The sequence below is a fragment of the Ophidiomyces ophidiicola genome (genome assembly GCF_022830035.1).
Source record: "Ophidiomyces ophidiicola strain CBS 122913 chromosome Unknown scaffold_31, whole genome shotgun sequence".
Classification (NCBI taxonomy): domain Eukaryota; kingdom Fungi; phylum Ascomycota; class Eurotiomycetes; order Onygenales; family Onygenaceae; genus Ophidiomyces; species Ophidiomyces ophidiicola.
The window spans coordinates 208,604-225,508 of NW_026054671.1; the positions used below are offsets into that span (position 1 = coordinate 208,604).

A 16,905-nucleotide genomic window follows, 5' to 3' on the forward strand; every position below is an offset into this window, starting at 1 on the left:
CGTTGCTTCAATGGGCTTTCTTCTGGCTCCACGCCTGACAAGGGCTCCTCTAGCTTATTCTTCCTACCTGAATTCAGGCGGATTCCGCACTGGTTCTCGACATGCCTCTCTTAATTCTGCGATTTCTAGGGGCCGTCGCAAAGATCCTGCCTGGGCTCAACGCGGAAAACGCGGCAAAAACAAGGCACAACCTGACCGCAAGCCACATGGGAGACAAAATTCTCGTATACCACTGATGGGTCGGACTACATGGTCCGGAATTAACGAAAGACAATTTGAAGGCGATAATAGGCCCAGTTGGAATAATGCCAGCCCTCAAAGAGAACGCTGGACGCCTAGATCTGATGATGCCTCTCAGGGGAATTCACGAAGCCGGTTTGGAAAATCCAAGGAAAATCTGAGCTGGAACAAGAGAAAATGTGAAAATGATGACCACGGGTTCATGCAGGGACCGGGATGGTCCAGACAGCCTCATGTCAAATCAAAGGGAAAAAGGAAGAAGAAGGAAAGAGAGACAGATCTTTCGGCTCCTTTATCACTTATTTCCAAAGTATCTATTGTTGCTCCTCAATCTGTGCCATATTCCAGTGCTGTTTCTGAATTCATCTACGGCTATTCCGCGGTGCAAGCTGCTGTACTGTCTGGTCGTCGTAAGATATATACCCTCTATATCTATGATTCTGATGTGGATTCACCGAGGTGGACAGAAACTAAAGTCAATGGTCTGCAGAAATTTGCTACTGCTGCAGGGGCCAGAGTGAAACTTGTTTCTGGGACCTGGTCAAATCTGTTGAATAAAGTCTGCGACAATCGACCGCATAATGGCTTTGTCGCTGAAGTCTCTCCGCTACCAAAGCTCCCCACGTTGAGCTATCAACCCGTTTCTTCAAGTACGGCCACCCATTTTGATGTCAACGTTGCACCGCAGTCAAGAGAAGAAGCAGACGTCAATGGCCGAAATGGTCGCATTCCACTTATGCTGCTTCAACAGCACGGAGAGCATAATAGGGAGCGGTTATCTCGGTTTCCCTTGACTCTTCTTCTTGATGGTATTCTAGACCCGGGAAATCTGGGAGCCATCATCCGAAGTGCTTATTTTTTCGGCGTTGATGCCATTGCGTTCTCATCTCGGAATTCGGCCCCATTATCAGCCGTGACTATCAAATCCTCCGCTGGTGCCACAGAAAATATTCCTCTCATGTCTATTCATGACCCTATCTCATTCATGAGCAGCACACAGCAGAACGGGTGGCGCTTCTTCGCCGCAGAACCGCCAGCACCATCATCTGGTGAAATGGTTGGTTATAACCCAATACCGCGGAGCAAGTTACTATCGCCGCATCACCTATCTTCGCAGCTTCGCAAATCACCTTGTGTTCTAATGCTCGGCGGCGAGGGATATGGCCTATCCAAGTCCCTTAAACGCAAAGCCGATGCTTTCGTGGCTATCCCTGGTGCTAGAACAGGGAATATTTCTGATGATCCTGCCAAAGTTGATAGTCTTAACGTTAGCGTGGCCGCGGGCCTTCTTTGTGAAGCATTTATGCGCACTCCGCCTCTCGAGCAAGGAGAAACCAGTGCAATAAAAGCTACTCCTAATTTCTTCGAAAGCACCACCACACAGGTCCCTGATGCTGAAGACGTTCGCATTGAGCCGGAATCTCCTGAGCAAGAAACCGTTATGACCGAATCTTCAGATCGCGTTTTTTGATGGGCAGTTTTGCCCTCTCTGGATACCCATGTACTATACTCTGTATATGATCTTTAGATATAGCATTCTAGCATTTTGTCGGCGTTGGATATATGGTAAGCAGCCTTCATACATAAACCTATGTAATACTTAGTGGTTGGTGGGTTCGAGGGGATTATCTATGCAAACATTTGGCTATGAACTCAGATGAACAGGGCACCTTAAATGTAGCTACGTCACCGACGAAAAGCAAGATGTTCATTTTGGTTAGAAAAGCACCAACATGGACGAAACGCCGCAAATGAACACAACTTGACCGGAAATCCTTCCCAATGTACGTAGTAGTAAGTACGATACAAAAATTGCCTCACGCCAGTATATATTCAAAATTCATTTCTTTTTGCCCTTTGATTTAGACGTGGCTGGGGCGTTGGATGAGACACTAGCTGCCCTGGATGTTGCAGCAGAGGTTGCCTTGCTTCCCTTGACAGACTGGACAGCCTTCAACTTCTTATTCTGCAGGGTGTCTATCAGCTTTGCCTCGGCTCCATATTGCGGATGACCACTTACCACAGCGCCATTCTTGGCTTTCTTCTTGACAGGCCCGTCTGCCTCACCGTTGTCCAAATCGTCATCACGATCTCGGCCCCTTCCTTTACCTGTTTCGCCATTCAGTACTTTTCCATCGGTCTCAAACTCTTTTGCCACTGTATTAAGTAGAGTGGTACATCGCCGGCTGATCTCCACTGGTGTACGGCTCAAGAAAAACCAATCAAATCGGAAGAGAGGGCTTTCTCTGATTTCTTCCCGAATTTTCTCATACAGCCCATCACCATCAACGCCATGTCTGTCAAGCATAACGAGGAGAAATCGGTCCTCTTCCTCAGTATATACCTTTTTATTTGTGGTTGAAACGTTGTAATTGATCTTTAATTGCTGAAGTGGAACGCGATATTGCTCCATCTTTTTGCGGAGTAGTTTGCGTTGATGGTTCATTTTCCGAACTTTCTCCTCACCCTGTTCAATCGAACGAAGATATTTGGGATAATCCTGGAGCTCAGTGTACCTCTTCCAAAAAACCTTGGCATATTGTTTGATTTCCTCTGGAGCTTTACTGTCAACTTCGGTTGCGATACCATCATAATCTATTCTGCCAAATTTGGCAGATCCATTGATGAATTGCTGGAAATCACGACGATTCCAGGTGGCAAATCCCTGATCTGATAGCTTTTCCTTTTCTATTTTCTCCTCCTCTGTCAAAGGAATTGCGTTGTCGATTTCTTGCTGCTCAAGTTCACGTTCCGCCTCTCTGTCGCTTAAGTCTTCTTCTGTGCCTTCCGGAAGGACAGCTTTATAGCCAATCTCCTTGTGAAAGTAGGCAGTCTCTTTATCTTGTAGTTCTCGGAGCCTGGGAGGGAAAAATTGCCAGTCATGAACTGGAATTTGCTTTGGCGCTCTGGGTACTTTAGGTTTCGGGTCAGCTGTCCGACCCCCGGTGGGTATCGTTTGTCTATAGTAGTTATCAATGGAATAGGATTGCTCTTTACGTTCTCGTTTAGCGGGATTGATCCAGTTGAGACCAATATCTTTCTTGCGATTGGTAAAATCTTCTCCGTTCCACTCATACGCGTTGTCCGATGTGAACTTTTGAAGATCATCAATACCAAGTTTTTCGTATTTTTTGTTCAATTCAGCAGTTCTCTCCTCCCCCTTTTTCAAAATCTTATCAATATCATCTTCTGAAATATCTTTTGAAAAGGTATTCGCGGCCGTGTTGCTAAAAACACTAGCTGCACCGTGCTGAATCATACTGAGAAGTTCATCTTTTGAGGCAGCATTCTTGGCCTGTTGCTGAGATCGTCCTTGCTGAATCACGAGTTGGTCTAGCCTCAGTTTCTGGGCCGCTCGCTCCAAGACCTTTTCTTCAATTGCATTCTCCGTGACGAATCTAAATACCACAACTTGCTTGGTTTGACCAATTCGATGAGCTCGATCCATTGCCTGCAGGTCAGCCTGCGGGTTCCAGTCGCTGTCATAAAGAACGACAATATCAGCAGTAGTAAGGTTGATGCCCAAACCACCAGCCCTTGTAGTCAGTAAGAATATAAACTTCTCAGAGCCAGGACGATTATATTCATCAATTGCTGCGATTCGATCCTCATGTGCAGTTGAGCCATCAATTCGGCAGTATGCATGTTCTCTGAAAACACAGTAATCCTCTAAGATATCAAGGACACGGCTCATCTGAGAGAAAATCAGCACTCTGCTGCCTTGATTCCTCAGTCGTTTCAGTAATTTGTCTAGGATAACCATTTTTCCAGCGTTGTCAACCAGGTGCTCGTCGGTAGTATATGGCGGGCCTGGTTCTGCTCCTTCAAAAAGATAGGGATGGTTGCAACATTTTCGCAGCTGCATAACAATGTTCAAAAGTCTGGTTTTGGATTCCCGTTTCCCTTGCGCACCATTCACGGCATCAATATCCTTTTCCAAAATTTTCTGGTACCATTTTACCTGCATTTCTGACATGCCAATATACAAATTCACTTCCTTTTTAGGAAGTAAACTTTTTTCAACGTCACTCTTAACTCGCCGCAAAAGGAACGGACGAAGAACCCGGTGAAGCTGCTGGACGACGGTATCTTGATCGGCTTCCTGATTGGAAAACCATTTATCAAATGTTTCTGAGTCACCAAAAACATCCGGCAAAAGAAAGTTTAGTAGTGCCCAGAGTTCATGTAAGTTGTTCTGCAGTGGGGTGCCTGTGATTAGTAGTCGGTTTCGGGAATTGAAAAGACGAATAATCTGGGCTAAAGATGATTCTTCGTTTTTGATTCGATGCGCTTCGTCAACAATGATGTACTCCCAAGCAAACTTTTTGAGGTGGGATTTCTCGCGGAGTACCATCTCATAGGAGGTAATACAAACATCAAATTTTTCATCAATCAGACGATCATTGATCAATTGATGACGTTCATCCTTTGCACCTTGAAGTACAAGAACATTGACTTCGGGTGTCCATTTCGAGAATTCTCTGTTCCAATTATCCAGGGTAGATTTTGGAACTGTAATTAGGTGAGGCCCGGTAATGCCGCACATATGTCTGAGGTAGCCTAAGAATGAAATTGTTTGTAATGTCTTACCCAAGCCCATTTCGTCTGCCAAGATACCCGATATACCATTCTCGTGCAGTGAGATAAGCCAGTTTAGGCCAGCTACCTGGTAATCTCGCATTTCGCCGCCCTGAATAAAGGTCGGTGACTCTCGAAAAACGGTTTCTGCTGGTCCTCCTCGTTTTTCATCTTTCAATAACTCTGCATCCTCCTCTTGCTCGGTCCTCCGGCGACGTTCACCACTAGCACCGCCTTTTCGCGTTGAGCTTTTCTTGGCTGCTGCTTCTTTTTCATTTTGGCGATCTATTTCACTCATAATCTCTTTTAGTCGAGGGTTTGGATTAGCATCTATAAAATGTCGAAAGAGGTCGGTAAGTCCAAGTAAATAGCGGAACCTTCGAATAGAATCATCAACCTAGAGAGAAACAGAAGAGTCAGCAAATTGCTGGAGCCCAGGTAAATTATGGTCACTTGCCTTTGATTCATCGAGACGGCCATGCTTTTTACCCAAAACAGACTTGCGAAGCTGAAAAGCCTCGGATCTCCGTTTTCGACCATCAGGCGCGCCCGCATCGCCAGCAGCACTACTGGCAGTGGTATTAGGATTTGTATCTGAGTCCTATAGGAGGTAAGTCTCGCGGCAACCAGTAAGGCGCCGGGGAGGACAGAGCAGAAAGCTGTGCTCACCGAATAGCCAGGTGTGTTTTGGTAATCCTACAACAAATGAAGTTAGCATCAATCCTATAGATTTAAGCAGAGTCCTTTTGTAGATCCGCCCAAATAAATTAGACAAGGAGACGCGGAAAAGTCATACTGCGGAACGTTCAGCGACTTCATCATCACCAGGGTGTATAGATGAGTTTCTAGTGGAATCAATCATAGGTGTATCTCCTTGGGAGGAATTTTCAATGTCAAGCGATGAGGCCATGTTGGAAATTGTGAGCCGCGCTGCGGCAACCCTCCGCTGTCAAAAAAGAAAAAAAAGTCAAGAATAGCGCGTAAATAAGAATTGAGCGCGTCGTAATGGACAATAAGATCCAGCGAAACGCATGAACGCGCGGGAGCACGGCGATATTACTGGCCAGGTGGCGAGCGATGTTAGAAGGGAGAATGGACGGCGAGGGTGGGAATCGCTCGCCGTCAGTTGAACTTCCCAAACGAGACAACTGCGCGCCCGAGGCTTAATGGCAAATCTGACGTGTTGATTGGCTGTATCTGATATGACTAAGCTCATAAGCTTTCTATCGGAATAATGATATCCCGAATGTATCGTGGCCGTATTGGTGATACGGTTCGTTCCCGCGGAAACGAGCCACAGTACGGAGTACGGAGTACCGTAATGAACGTTCAGCCGAATCAGGTGGGCGGCTGACATTGGTGACAAGTGACAGACTGAAGTCACCCCAAGGCCGTTGTCAAGACAGTTTGTGTTTGCTCCTGAGAACCCATTTTTGGTGATATTTCCTACCAGTGCCGCCACGCTTTGAGAGAATTGTTTTCTTCCGGCCAGTGAGTCAAGTTTGTCCTACGACTCCGACCCGGACGTCCCCCACTTTTTCCACGAGGTTTTCATGGTCAAAAGCATAGCTTTCTCCGTGCACGCAATCTACGTCGGTCTGTTGCCAGATCATTCTGGTGGCTTATAATGGATTCCATGCGGTCGCTAAATAGCTCCTTGCCTTCCTCAAATTCTACGACGCAGCGCCCCGAAGTTCTATTACAGGCCTTCAAGACTGCAGCGCTCTCAGTAACCAATCTTTATAAAAGTGCTGTTGCGGACCAAATCCAATCTCGACATATTGGATACCAAGATGCCCTTGAGGATCTCCGGGCTTTTCTAGATAAGGAAGGGTTGGGGATTAGTGATGGCGAAGGAAACAAAATTCGCCATTGGATAGCGGAGCGAATAGATGGTACGGGGACTGCGGCAAATGACAGTGATGACGAGAAAGGAGAGCCGACAAAGACACATCGGGGAGCATCTCCAAATTTTACACGGAAAGAATCCGTCGAATCTAGCCAGCCAGGCCGACAAGTCAGATCAGCATCGCCTCCCCGACAAGACCACCCGACTCCGCATTCCGCCGCAAATGATAGCCGCCCTACTCTGTTCACGTTTAATGCAGGCCCGCAGTTTCCATCGGCTATACCAGAGGACACCGACATGCGGATACCAGATACTTCTCCGCCGATACAGACTGAATCAGTTAATCATTCACACATAGTACACCCTTCCGTTCGACTCGAAGTCCTTCCTCGTGGCCCTCGTACTCCCCATAGAAGTAACTCTCGACATAACGGCCGTTCTTCTACACGAGATCCCAGTTCCGCGATTGGCTCGAAACGGAAATTTCACTTCAACGACTTTTTCGACATTTCAAATATAGGGAACGGTAAGGACGGATTCGGAGGGGGGAAACGGGGAAGGTTCTTATAGTCGACTATGTCGATACTTGGAGGTTCGACTTAACGATGCATTTCCTGTTTCCGGTCACGGTGCATATAATGCAGCATTTTGCGGAGTTTTCAAACTTTTTGGCATTATCATCATTTTTCTCCTAAGTCTATTCTAACCAGATAGATAGCTACAGGATATTTTATAGGCAACGGCTGAGGCTAAATTTTGAATATTCATCTCTTCCATTATACACTGCGTCTTCAAAGCTTTGTAGTCAACTGAAGAAACGCCAAACTCCTAGCCCTACCAATGTCGCCGATATTGATGCTACACCCAAGCGTCTCGACCCCATCCTGTATTTTGAGCCGCTTTTCAGAATAGCTGCTTCTTGTTGCCGTAAATTTTTCATTCCTGAAACGTAGCTATAGCCACCGAGGCCAACGAAAGCGGCACTGCCTACACCCTAGGCTCAGTTTCCGGAAATCCGAAGACGGATAGAGGTCAATAAAAGCTTACCCATAAGCCTACAAGCTAGGCAATCATCCTGATACTTTTCTTTATTGGCTATCTCCTCAATATCTTTGGGGTTTATTTCCCATGGAGCATTTCGATTCATCTTCTAGGTCGAATATGATACAGCTCAGTTAGCATGAATTTCTTCAAATAGAACTGAATCAAAATATTCCCCTTCTCCAGTCAATGAAGTGAATGATAAATGTACATATACGAACCAGACCCTACTCTTCCCTAGTTAACCCTGATGGAAGATATAAAGATGGTATTCTGCCTATGTATTTCCAAAGAGCTGTTGAACAATAATCGAATTGCGGGATGAGGCCTTCCCTCCACCAATACAATCCCCAAAGGTAAGAAGAATTAACTATGGAATTATATGGAACATAGTAATCTCTTTGCGCAAGTTTATATGCTGACTAATCCACCATGTCATTCGACCAAAAGAGGGAAATGTCGATCCAACTCATGAACAAAATATCTACTGGGTTGTTGAAATCACACTCTACATGGGCTCTCTGGCTTTGATTATTTTTACTTTTCACTCCAAACTGCTATAGTTGTAGCTATAAAATGTAGGGAAGGGTTATTGGGCTCTGCGCAGCCAATTCTTACACAAAATGAGCAACATCATAGAAGCACTCTATATTTATGATGATTCAAGGTAAGTATACCAATACCCTTTGATTTTGCAAAATTTAATCATTGTGAATAGCGTTCCTATCCTTGAGCATGTCTACAGCTCCCGCCCACCTTCAGCTACCGCTCTCCTCCCACTCTTCCTTCAGCATCCTGCCCCACGTCCTTCGGTGCTATACCTCCCCGATGCGATTCCTCCCGTTTCAGTATTCTCAACACTTCACGCAAACCTCTTATTTTTAGTACCCGGAAGTTGTGAAACAGAACCGCTTCATGTTCTCGAATTTCTCCACCGTGTCATTGACGTGTTGGAGGATTTCATAGGCTCGCCATTATTGGCGAGCAAAATCCAAAATAATTATGATGTCGTGGCACAGATATTGAACGAAATGTGCGATGCAGGGGTGGTGTGCAATACCGAGTCGAATGCCCTACAGGAGGTTGTCGAGGTGCCTGGATGGATGAATAAGTTTCTCAGTGGTGTAGGGCTACCAGGGTGGGTATTGGAGTGTTTTGCATATCTTACGCTGCCAATTGCTGTTGCTGAATATAATACCTTAAAAATAATTTAGCTCCTCTCCCTCTCTGGGACCTTCGAACCCCCTGAAAACCTCATTGACTACCATGCCCGCCCCCAACAACCCTATATCCGCTGGCCCTGCTATCCCGTGGCGCAGGCAGGGCGTTCGCCACACCTCTAATGAGATCTACGTTGATATAGTCGAGTCGCTTCAGGTCACTATTGCGCCGTCCGGTCGTGCATTGTCCGCCGTCGCCAATGGAACTATCGCCTTTAATTCCAAAATATCAGGCGTCCCCAATCTATTACTTTCTTTGACCGCACCTGGTGGTCACAAGAGCCTGGAGCATAAAATTAGCCTTCCCGTTTTTCACCCATGTGTAAGGCTTGCTAGATGGCGCGAGAAACCTGGAGAATTAAGTTTTGTGCCACCGGATGGGCGATTCATACTTGCTGGCTACGAGGTTGACCTACTCCCTGTAGACCCTAGTATCGACGAACCGCCCACCTTTATGGAGAAGCTTTTTCTCCCGACAAATATTGAGCTACAAAAATCATTGGGTAATAATGGGTTGGATTTTGAGGTCCGACTTACATTAAATACAAACTTCCCGGGCATCAATACGTCTCGTGGAAATGGCCCACTGAATTCTAGATCTGGAAGCTCAGCACCGTCATTCCTGGGGAATATAGGGGGCTCCGGTAGCTCCTCTCCAAGTTTAGAAGATGTTGTGGTCTCCGTTCCCATACCGCCATCGGTTAGATATCTTACAGATATCAAAACCAGCCGTGGAGAAGCAACGTTTTTACCAGGAAACGAATTCCTAGAGTGGCGTGTTCCTGTCACTCCAAAAGATACAGGAAACGTCTCTGGAAGTGCCGTTTTACGATGCACTGTAGTTGGATTTATCGACACAGTCACAAAGAATGCGGCTGAAAAAGAAAATGACGTCGATGAAAACACCCGCATTAACCCCTTACATGGCTATTATGACGATGGCACTCTCACCGACCAGCCCGAGGAACAGCAATCTCGTTTAGCATCTAACAAATCTTCCCTTTCTACAGCCCGCAAGGCTCAGCTACGATCCCTCCTCATGCCGAACTCTGTTTCGGTCTCTTTCTCCATTCGTGGATGGATTCCTAGTGGAATTCGTGTGGATGCGCTGGCGGTTGATCCGCGACGAAGTCGGGGCCTAGGTGAAGGTGTGAAACCATATAAGGGCGTGAAGTATGTTTGTGTGAGCCGAAGGGGTATCGAAAGAAGATGCTAAGAATGTTCTGCATTTTATATTTAAGCAGAAAAGTGATATTAATCTAGCCTGGTGTTGGCAGGTAAGTATTGAAATTGGAGCAAATCTCCGGATGATAGCATTGAGGTGATTGAAATCATGAACATTATATACACAAAATTCATAGTTACTACCGAAAACACGGGGCTATTTGTAAGATATACAAAAATTTACAGATTCAAAAGATCCTTACTTAAGCAACCCTGTTGCTATTCGACAAAGGATATTCAAAGTTTCGAAGCTCGATGCGAGTATTGATGCAGAGCGTAGGCAACTATCACGATAGTCAGAACATACGCAATGAATATATGGTGTATTAGAGCGTCCAAAATAGGAGGGTGTCAAGTTTTAGAATCACAATTGATATCCCAGTTATAGAGAATGATTGGAGCCTCATGATGTCAATGCCGAAAAAGGAGTAATCACCGAAGGCCGGAGACAGTCCCCACATGGTTTAAGACCAAAAAGAACCGCATGTTGGAGAAAGGAAAAGACTAACCGAGAGTAACCGCAGCAGTTCTAGCAGCGCCAGATTTGTTTGGCCCACCACCAAGCGTGATAAACCAGACCAGCCAGCCGAAAATTCCGAGTTTTTCACGACCTTGGCGGTCAAAATTGGGCTTCAACACACCAGCTCCTAGAAATTTGCTGAGTTTCCCCGCATATGGCGGGTAGCGGATTGCGAGGACACGCTCTACCCAGCTAGGAGTGGTTGTGATCGAGCGCCGGTGAACAAATGAGTCGAAGCTGCTTCGTCCATGATAACAACCTGAACCACTCTCACCAACGCCACCAAACGGCAGTGTAGGAATACTGACATGCATGTACGAATCATTGATAGATGCACCTCCCGACCGGACAGAGGATAGAACTTGAATAGAGATAAGAGTGAGAACTTTCCAGAATATCTCGAAGTGCGGTGAACGTACCTTTTGCAACTTCTTCCTTTGTCCCAAAGGGGTAAAGAGCCAGTGGAGTACTATCAACCTCATTCGCAATCCGAATAGCTTCATCCAAGTTTGTCACTGGTAAAATGGTGATTATCGGGCCGAAGCTTTCTTCGGTGATCAAAGAATCGTCCACGGAATCAACTAGGACAACCGTCGGCTCAATGAATTTTTCGTCCTCGTCCATACTACCACCAAGAAGGATTTTGCCATTGCTGTTATCAAGCATAGCCTTGATGCGATGAAAGGCGCCTTTGTTGATAATCCGGCAGTAGTCTTGAGAGGCCCTGGGCCCTTTGGGATAATACTCTTTAAGGGCTTTGGAGAACTCGTCCACGAGCCTGGGCACAACTTCCTTATCGGCGAGGATGTAATTCTGAGACGTACAGATTTGGCCAGCATTGAAAGTCTTTCCCCACAACAAGCGTCGTGCAGCTAGGCGGAGGTCCGCATGTTTTGTAATAAAGGCCGGGTTACGACCTCCAAGTTCCAAAAGGACAGGCGTTAAAGTCGGAGCTGCGGCCTGGGCCACAATTCGACCCACTTTATTGCTGCCTGTGAAGCATATTTTGTCCCATTTCTGGGCAAGCAGGGTCTTGGTCTCCTCCACAGCTCCCTGGGATACAGACACAACAGAGGGATCAAACGCCGCTTCGATAATTTCTTGTATGACCACAGCTGAATTTGGTGCTGATTCGCTGGGTTTAACCATTACGGTATTGCCGCCGGAAATAGCACCTATAAGAGGGCCAAATGTGAGCAAAAATGGGAAATTGAAAGCTCTAGATACAGATGATTAGCTGAGTAATGCAGACGACAATACGAATTGTCAAACAAACCCGATGATCAAGACACATCCTAACGGATCCTTCCTAATTGTTGGTTTCATCAAGGAATATGTCAAGTCGATATCAGCAGCCTTCTCGTCCTTTGCCCATTTCGGTAAGTTCTTGGTGACGAAAATAATATCATTTTCCATCATTGTGATTTCGGCCAGGTAAGATTCAAAGTCAGACTTTCCTAAGTCACGGCGAAGGGCCTCCTTAATGCGATCTTCACGATCCTTGATTCTGCAGTTCAAAAGAAACATATTAGCTCCGATGGCCAAGAGGGTGACCGCGATACATACGCCCAATACAGCTTGCGAAGCCGAAGAATCCTGGACTCAATGGACTTCGTTTTCTGTTGGAAAAAGGTAGCACGAAGACGATCGACTTTGCCCGATATATCCCCAGTTGGGGTATACTGAAGGGTTGGGATATCAACGGCGCCCATTTTCAGTCACCTGTACTCTGTATGAAGGTATAGTTCAGTATGGCCTATAATCACACAATCCAGCGACAGGTACAGAGCTACAAGGAGAAGATTAGAGATGGAAGTTGGAAAAAGCAGAATTAATAAGCCCCGGGTCCAAGCAGTCTTGGTTGTGCAAGGTATTTTTTAAGAGATAGACGACAGCCACAGACAGCTGTTCTCCTCTTCAATGACCTCAACGACCGAGGTTACCTACACGTGAAACCGTTGGTTTGCACCGTTTGTCCTGTTTGTAATCGGGCCCGGCCAAACTCAAATCGCCGGCTGCCAGCCGGCCCAATTAATTATCCGGCCGCTCCACCGCCGCGCTGCACACCCGCACGCCGTCGCCCATGGTCCGCTCGAAATACACATAGAAGCCGTTCTTCTCCAGCACTCGTAGACTCGCCGTGTTCTCTTTATCCGCAGTTGCAAACACTCGCTCCTTTCCGTCCCAGTCGTCGCTCTTCTCCTCGGCTTCATATCCCTCCGTCCGCGGAAGCCCCCACCACATCTTCAACAACCCCCCCACTGCCTCTGACGCATATCCCTTTCCCCAAAACCTTTCGTCAATCCCATACCCAATATTCGGTACCGGATGCACTTGGTTTAGGCCTACACTTCCAATAACAGGTCCGCCAGGATTATCTCCCAGGACTACTGCATATTGAACCCGTCGGCTTTCCGGTGCGGACGGCACACTGAAAATCTTCCTGTCCATCCAGGCATGAACGTCATCAATATTTTTAAAGTGATTTCTGTATAATACATTAGCTACGAAATGGTGCGATGTATGTATACATACAATCTCAAGTCCTTCGATCTACAGTCAAAAATGGCCTGCGCGTCATCATGTGTCAGGGGCCGAAGGCAAAGCCTCTCGGTACGAACAGTAGGCATAGACTCTTTAGGGGGCAATATAGCGCGTAGCGGCTGGAGGGGAGCACCTCCTGTCACGTAACGCTCGTTTTCATCTTCAAGCTCCGGGCGTAACTTTATTCCATTAGCTATTCGTATTGCCATAGTTCGTCCTTCGAAATATGTAAATCAAGATTGTTTTGTGTGTTGATTTCCTTTTTAACAATTAAGAAAAATAAACTATCAAAAAGTGGCAATACCCAGTAGATTTTATACAATTCAAGAGAACCTCTTCGTATTGAAATGCCCACATATGTATAGCAGTTGGTCCGTGTTGAATAATGAGTCACATCCGTACTCCGTACCTCCGAATTCTATGGAGTGTAACCGGGCGTCAGATGTCTAATATAACCCCTGGATCAGCAAGGGTTTAGTGTGAGGCGATATACGAAAGTATAATATGGAACGGATAACCGAAGAGTTAAGGTGTTTTTAACTTAAGTCAGGTGCCAGTCTAAAGCGCAAAGAGGAGTAAAACTACATACATTCAGGTGCAACATATGTACATACAAGGGTATCGAAATTTGCATTCGGTTTTTAGCTGTCGTGTTGCAGTCAAAATTATGTATGAAGGAGCGGCTCAAAAGTGCTTGCATTCAAAACAACAAAAGACAAAAGCAGATAAGAAACCAAAAGTTTTATATCCAAAGACACAGAGACAAAGAATGATTAAAAACGGAAAAATGATGGCGACGACACAACTGCCAACAGTCGAAGAAACCAAAACGCCTGAGCATGCAAGCAAGAGATAGCACCGAGAAATCGAAAAAGCACCGTTCTGCGGGTACAAGATAGTAATAAGGAATGGCAGCGTTGGGGTGTTGCTTAAAGCACCCCTGCTCTCCTGATGACCAATGCAGTCCTGGTTCGCCGTGGGTATTGTAAGTATAACAATATCTAAACAATCGCCTAGTCTATTTCGAAGAGAACATAGCTGGGTATTCCACTAAACCCTATTGCCTTGGCCTCGTTGCCAGGAACCTAGCCCGCTAGAGCCTGGGGGAGGAGGCAACGATCCGCTGGGTGACGGGCCTGTTTTAAGTGGAAGACCAGCTGAGTGCGCGCCAGTTCGAGGTGACGGATGGGGGTGGCGTGGCGAAGGAGCCATGCGCGGAGGCACAAATGACTGTGGTGAGTTAACTGTAGAATGATGCCCGGCTAGGAAGGGCGACCTCCGAGGCCAACCAGGTTGGCCATTCATTTGAGAAGCTTGGTTATTGATAGTGAGGTGTTCAAGGCCGAGAGTTGGAGAAGCGGTGAATTTCCGTGGTGTTGCTTCCTCACGTTGGATGAATGGCTCATGAGAATAGTTTAGAGGGATTTCACCAGAGGTAGGAGTTACATGCGGATTTGGATCCGGTTGCTGAGGTGGCGCAGATTCGGAGATCGAGTCCCTAGAGCCATCCCGGTTGATGGCCCGGGGCGCAGGGGGGGCGAGGTATGACTTTCTGTTGTGTCTATCCATCATACTAATGGCCCACTCACGAAGATTAACTGGGGTTCTTTTGGCAGCCTGAATGAAAGCATCACGATCCTGGTATCAGAATGTTAGTAACGACTCGGCCAGTATGGTGGAATGCCTTACGAAGAGTTCGCGGGGGGTAGGGCGTTCTCCGGGCTTTTTCAATAAGCATTTAGCAACGAATTCATCTAAAATGGCTGGGAATGCGTCGCTTTTCGGAAGCTTCGGAGCTGGTTCATGCACAATCTGCTGAAGGAGATCCAAAATTCCCATTGGCCCTGCACTAGCCCTATCTCCAGCTGACGTGTCAGAGGAGTCGAAGGGAAAGCGGCCAACTGCCAGCTCCATAATAGTCAAGCCCACGCTCCATACGTCGGATCTGACTGAATATGCTTCGCCTTGAATACGTTCGGGGGCCATGTAGGTGGATGTGCCGACAAAAGTGTCTGCAACGGAGTTGACGGTCTCTGTTGCAACACCAAAATCACAGAGTTTGATATGTCCCCTTGAATTGACCAGCACGTTGGACGGCTTAATATCTCTGTGCATGATACGATGTGCTTCGTACAAGTAGACAAGTCCGCCGAGAATCGACTCTGCAATCTTTCCTAGGACATCGACTCGAACAGGTCCAAAATCCTTCGAGATGCGATCGAGGGAACTATGAGAGGCAAAAAGAATTAGAACAGTGACACGTTCATAACAAGAACGCCTGTTCAACATACCCGCAGTCCATGTATTCCATGCACAGCACAATATCTCGGGCTTCATTCGTGAATGCACCATAGAATGTGACGATATGTGGAGAGTCGCAATGGCGGCCAACCTGTAGCTCCCGTAATATCTGCTTCCTCACGTTCTCTTTCGCATCAACTCGGATGATCTAGCAGATAGCAATTAGCTCGCTGGCTCGTGGATTCGTGCGATACAATAAAAGGGCATACTTTTCTCGCCATAATGACCTTTGTCGAGGCATGCATGACCTTACTGACGGTGCCTCCATTGCCAGCACCGAGTTCCTTCAGCACCACCAGGTCCTCGCTTCGAAGATCCAGCTGAAACTCGAGCCCAATCTCCAACGTGTCGGTTCGGCTGCTTTCGGTATTCCCGATAGCTCCAGGCACCTGTGCATCTCCGTCGGACGGCTTTGGCCCCAGCTTCGAGGCCGCGGCATTGAGTGCAAGGCCTTTGACATTTTTCCGCTTCAGCGTCCGCGCTCTGAAGGCGTCCTCCATAACTGCGTTGTTGGGAGACGAACCACGTCGTTGACGAACACTGCAGCAGGGTAGAGGTCCCAGACAAAAATCCTTGTTTTCCCGCTAGAGAATGCTTGCATTCACTAACGACGGCGGCTTCGGGTGGGAGAGGGGGCGGAAGGGCACGTCGGGCACGTCGGCAGGCGAGCAGAGGGTGTTCGCAGTCCTTTATTATTATTCAGGCAGCTTGATGGCTTTCAAAAAGGCCTAGGCGCATTTCAAGCACGGCAAATCATTGCTGGCGCTTGACGATGGCGATCCCGTTTTGCATATTGCAAGAGAGGGGTTGGACTCGACTATCTGCAAGGTTCAGGGAGTTTGACACAAGGCGCTAACTAGTGAATTGGCAGTGCAAGATGTTTTTTTAGCTTCGCTCTCATAACTCGCGCAGGCTCGCTGGGTTTGCGGTGCCGGGTGGGCTCTGCGGGCCGGCGCAGCGCGACCAGGTGCGAATCGCCCCCAGATTGGAGGGCGGCGTTGTAAGACAGATGATTAGCAGTCTACGCCAGCCGGGCTGGCTACACACGGCGATTGGCGCTCGCAGCGGGCGCCAAACCAGCCCTGGGCGTGGTGTCGCGGTCGCTGGGCACAGCCATGCCCTGCCATCCACTCGATATACGGAGAGCAGCCTCTAAGAGTCATAGGAAGATGCCAGGGCAGCGACGACGGCGTCTCAGCTTATCGTTGGTGATGCAGGCCTGAGCCGATCCGTGGGAGAGAGCCCGGAAAGCCAAACACATGCTGCAGCGCTGGCCGGCTAACGACTCGCCACAACGCCCGTGCTTCTAGACTTTACGCCTCGCCAACTCTCAGTTTTTGTCTCGAAAGGCGAAAAAAGACGCGAATTTGGACCGGACAAATGACATC

General features: G+C 47.4%; 7 protein-coding genes across 7 annotated transcripts; 3 read left to right on the plus strand and 4 right to left on the minus strand.

Moving 5' to 3' along the window:
* Positions 1-10: 10 nt before the first annotated feature.
* Positions 11-1,711, plus strand: LOZ57_005754 (uncharacterized protein; the record flags this gene model as incomplete). Its single annotated transcript, XM_049254781.1, has 1 exon — positions 11-1,711. One exon carries the CDS (start codon positions 11-13, stop codon positions 1,709-1,711), a length of 1,701 nt encoding a protein of 566 aa, XP_049106298.1.
* A 369-nt stretch (positions 1,712-2,080) lies between these two features.
* On the minus strand, positions 2,081-5,728 carry ISW2 (chromatin remodeling complex Adenosinetriphosphatase; the record flags this gene model as incomplete). Its single annotated transcript, XM_049254782.1, has 4 exons — positions 2,081-5,215; positions 5,276-5,419; positions 5,488-5,514; positions 5,615-5,728. The coding sequence occupies 4 exons, from the start codon at positions 5,726-5,728 to the stop codon at positions 2,081-2,083; spliced, it is 3,420 nt and encodes a 1,139-aa protein (XP_049106299.1).
* A 717-nt stretch (positions 5,729-6,445) lies between these two features.
* Positions 6,446-7,237, plus strand: LOZ57_005756 (uncharacterized protein; the record flags this gene model as incomplete). The annotated part of the gene is made up of 1 exon (XM_049254783.1): positions 6,446-7,237. One exon carries the CDS (start codon positions 6,446-6,448, stop codon positions 7,235-7,237), a length of 792 nt encoding a protein of 263 aa, XP_049106300.1.
* A 1,094-nt stretch (positions 7,238-8,331) lies between these two features.
* Positions 8,332-10,144, plus strand: LOZ57_005757 (uncharacterized protein; the record flags this gene model as incomplete). Its single annotated transcript, XM_049254784.1, has 3 exons — positions 8,332-8,375; positions 8,427-8,846; positions 8,923-10,144. 3 exons carry the CDS (start codon positions 8,332-8,334, stop codon positions 10,142-10,144), a joined length of 1,686 nt encoding a protein of 561 aa, XP_049106301.1.
* Positions 10,145-10,656: 512 nt separating this feature from the next.
* On the minus strand, positions 10,657-12,384 carry HFD1 (Hexadecenal dehydrogenase; the record flags this gene model as incomplete). Its single annotated transcript, XM_049254785.1, has 4 exons — positions 10,657-11,033; positions 11,092-11,891; positions 11,949-12,179; positions 12,239-12,384. 4 exons carry the CDS (start codon positions 12,382-12,384, stop codon positions 10,657-10,659), a joined length of 1,554 nt encoding a protein of 517 aa, XP_049106302.1.
* A 319-nt stretch (positions 12,385-12,703) lies between these two features.
* Positions 12,704-13,425, minus strand: LOZ57_005759 (uncharacterized protein; the record flags this gene model as incomplete). Its single annotated transcript, XM_049254786.1, has 2 exons — positions 12,704-13,160; positions 13,208-13,425. 2 exons carry the CDS (start codon positions 13,423-13,425, stop codon positions 12,704-12,706), a joined length of 675 nt encoding a protein of 224 aa, XP_049106303.1.
* Positions 13,426-14,266: 841 nt separating this feature from the next.
* On the minus strand, positions 14,267-16,017 carry STE7 (MAP kinase kinase (MEK); the record flags this gene model as incomplete). The annotated part of the gene is made up of 4 exons (XM_049254787.1): positions 14,267-14,854; positions 14,906-15,443; positions 15,508-15,665; positions 15,727-16,017. The coding sequence occupies 4 exons, from the start codon at positions 16,015-16,017 to the stop codon at positions 14,267-14,269; spliced, it is 1,575 nt and encodes a 524-aa protein (XP_049106304.1).
* Positions 16,018-16,905: the final 888 nt, after the last annotated feature.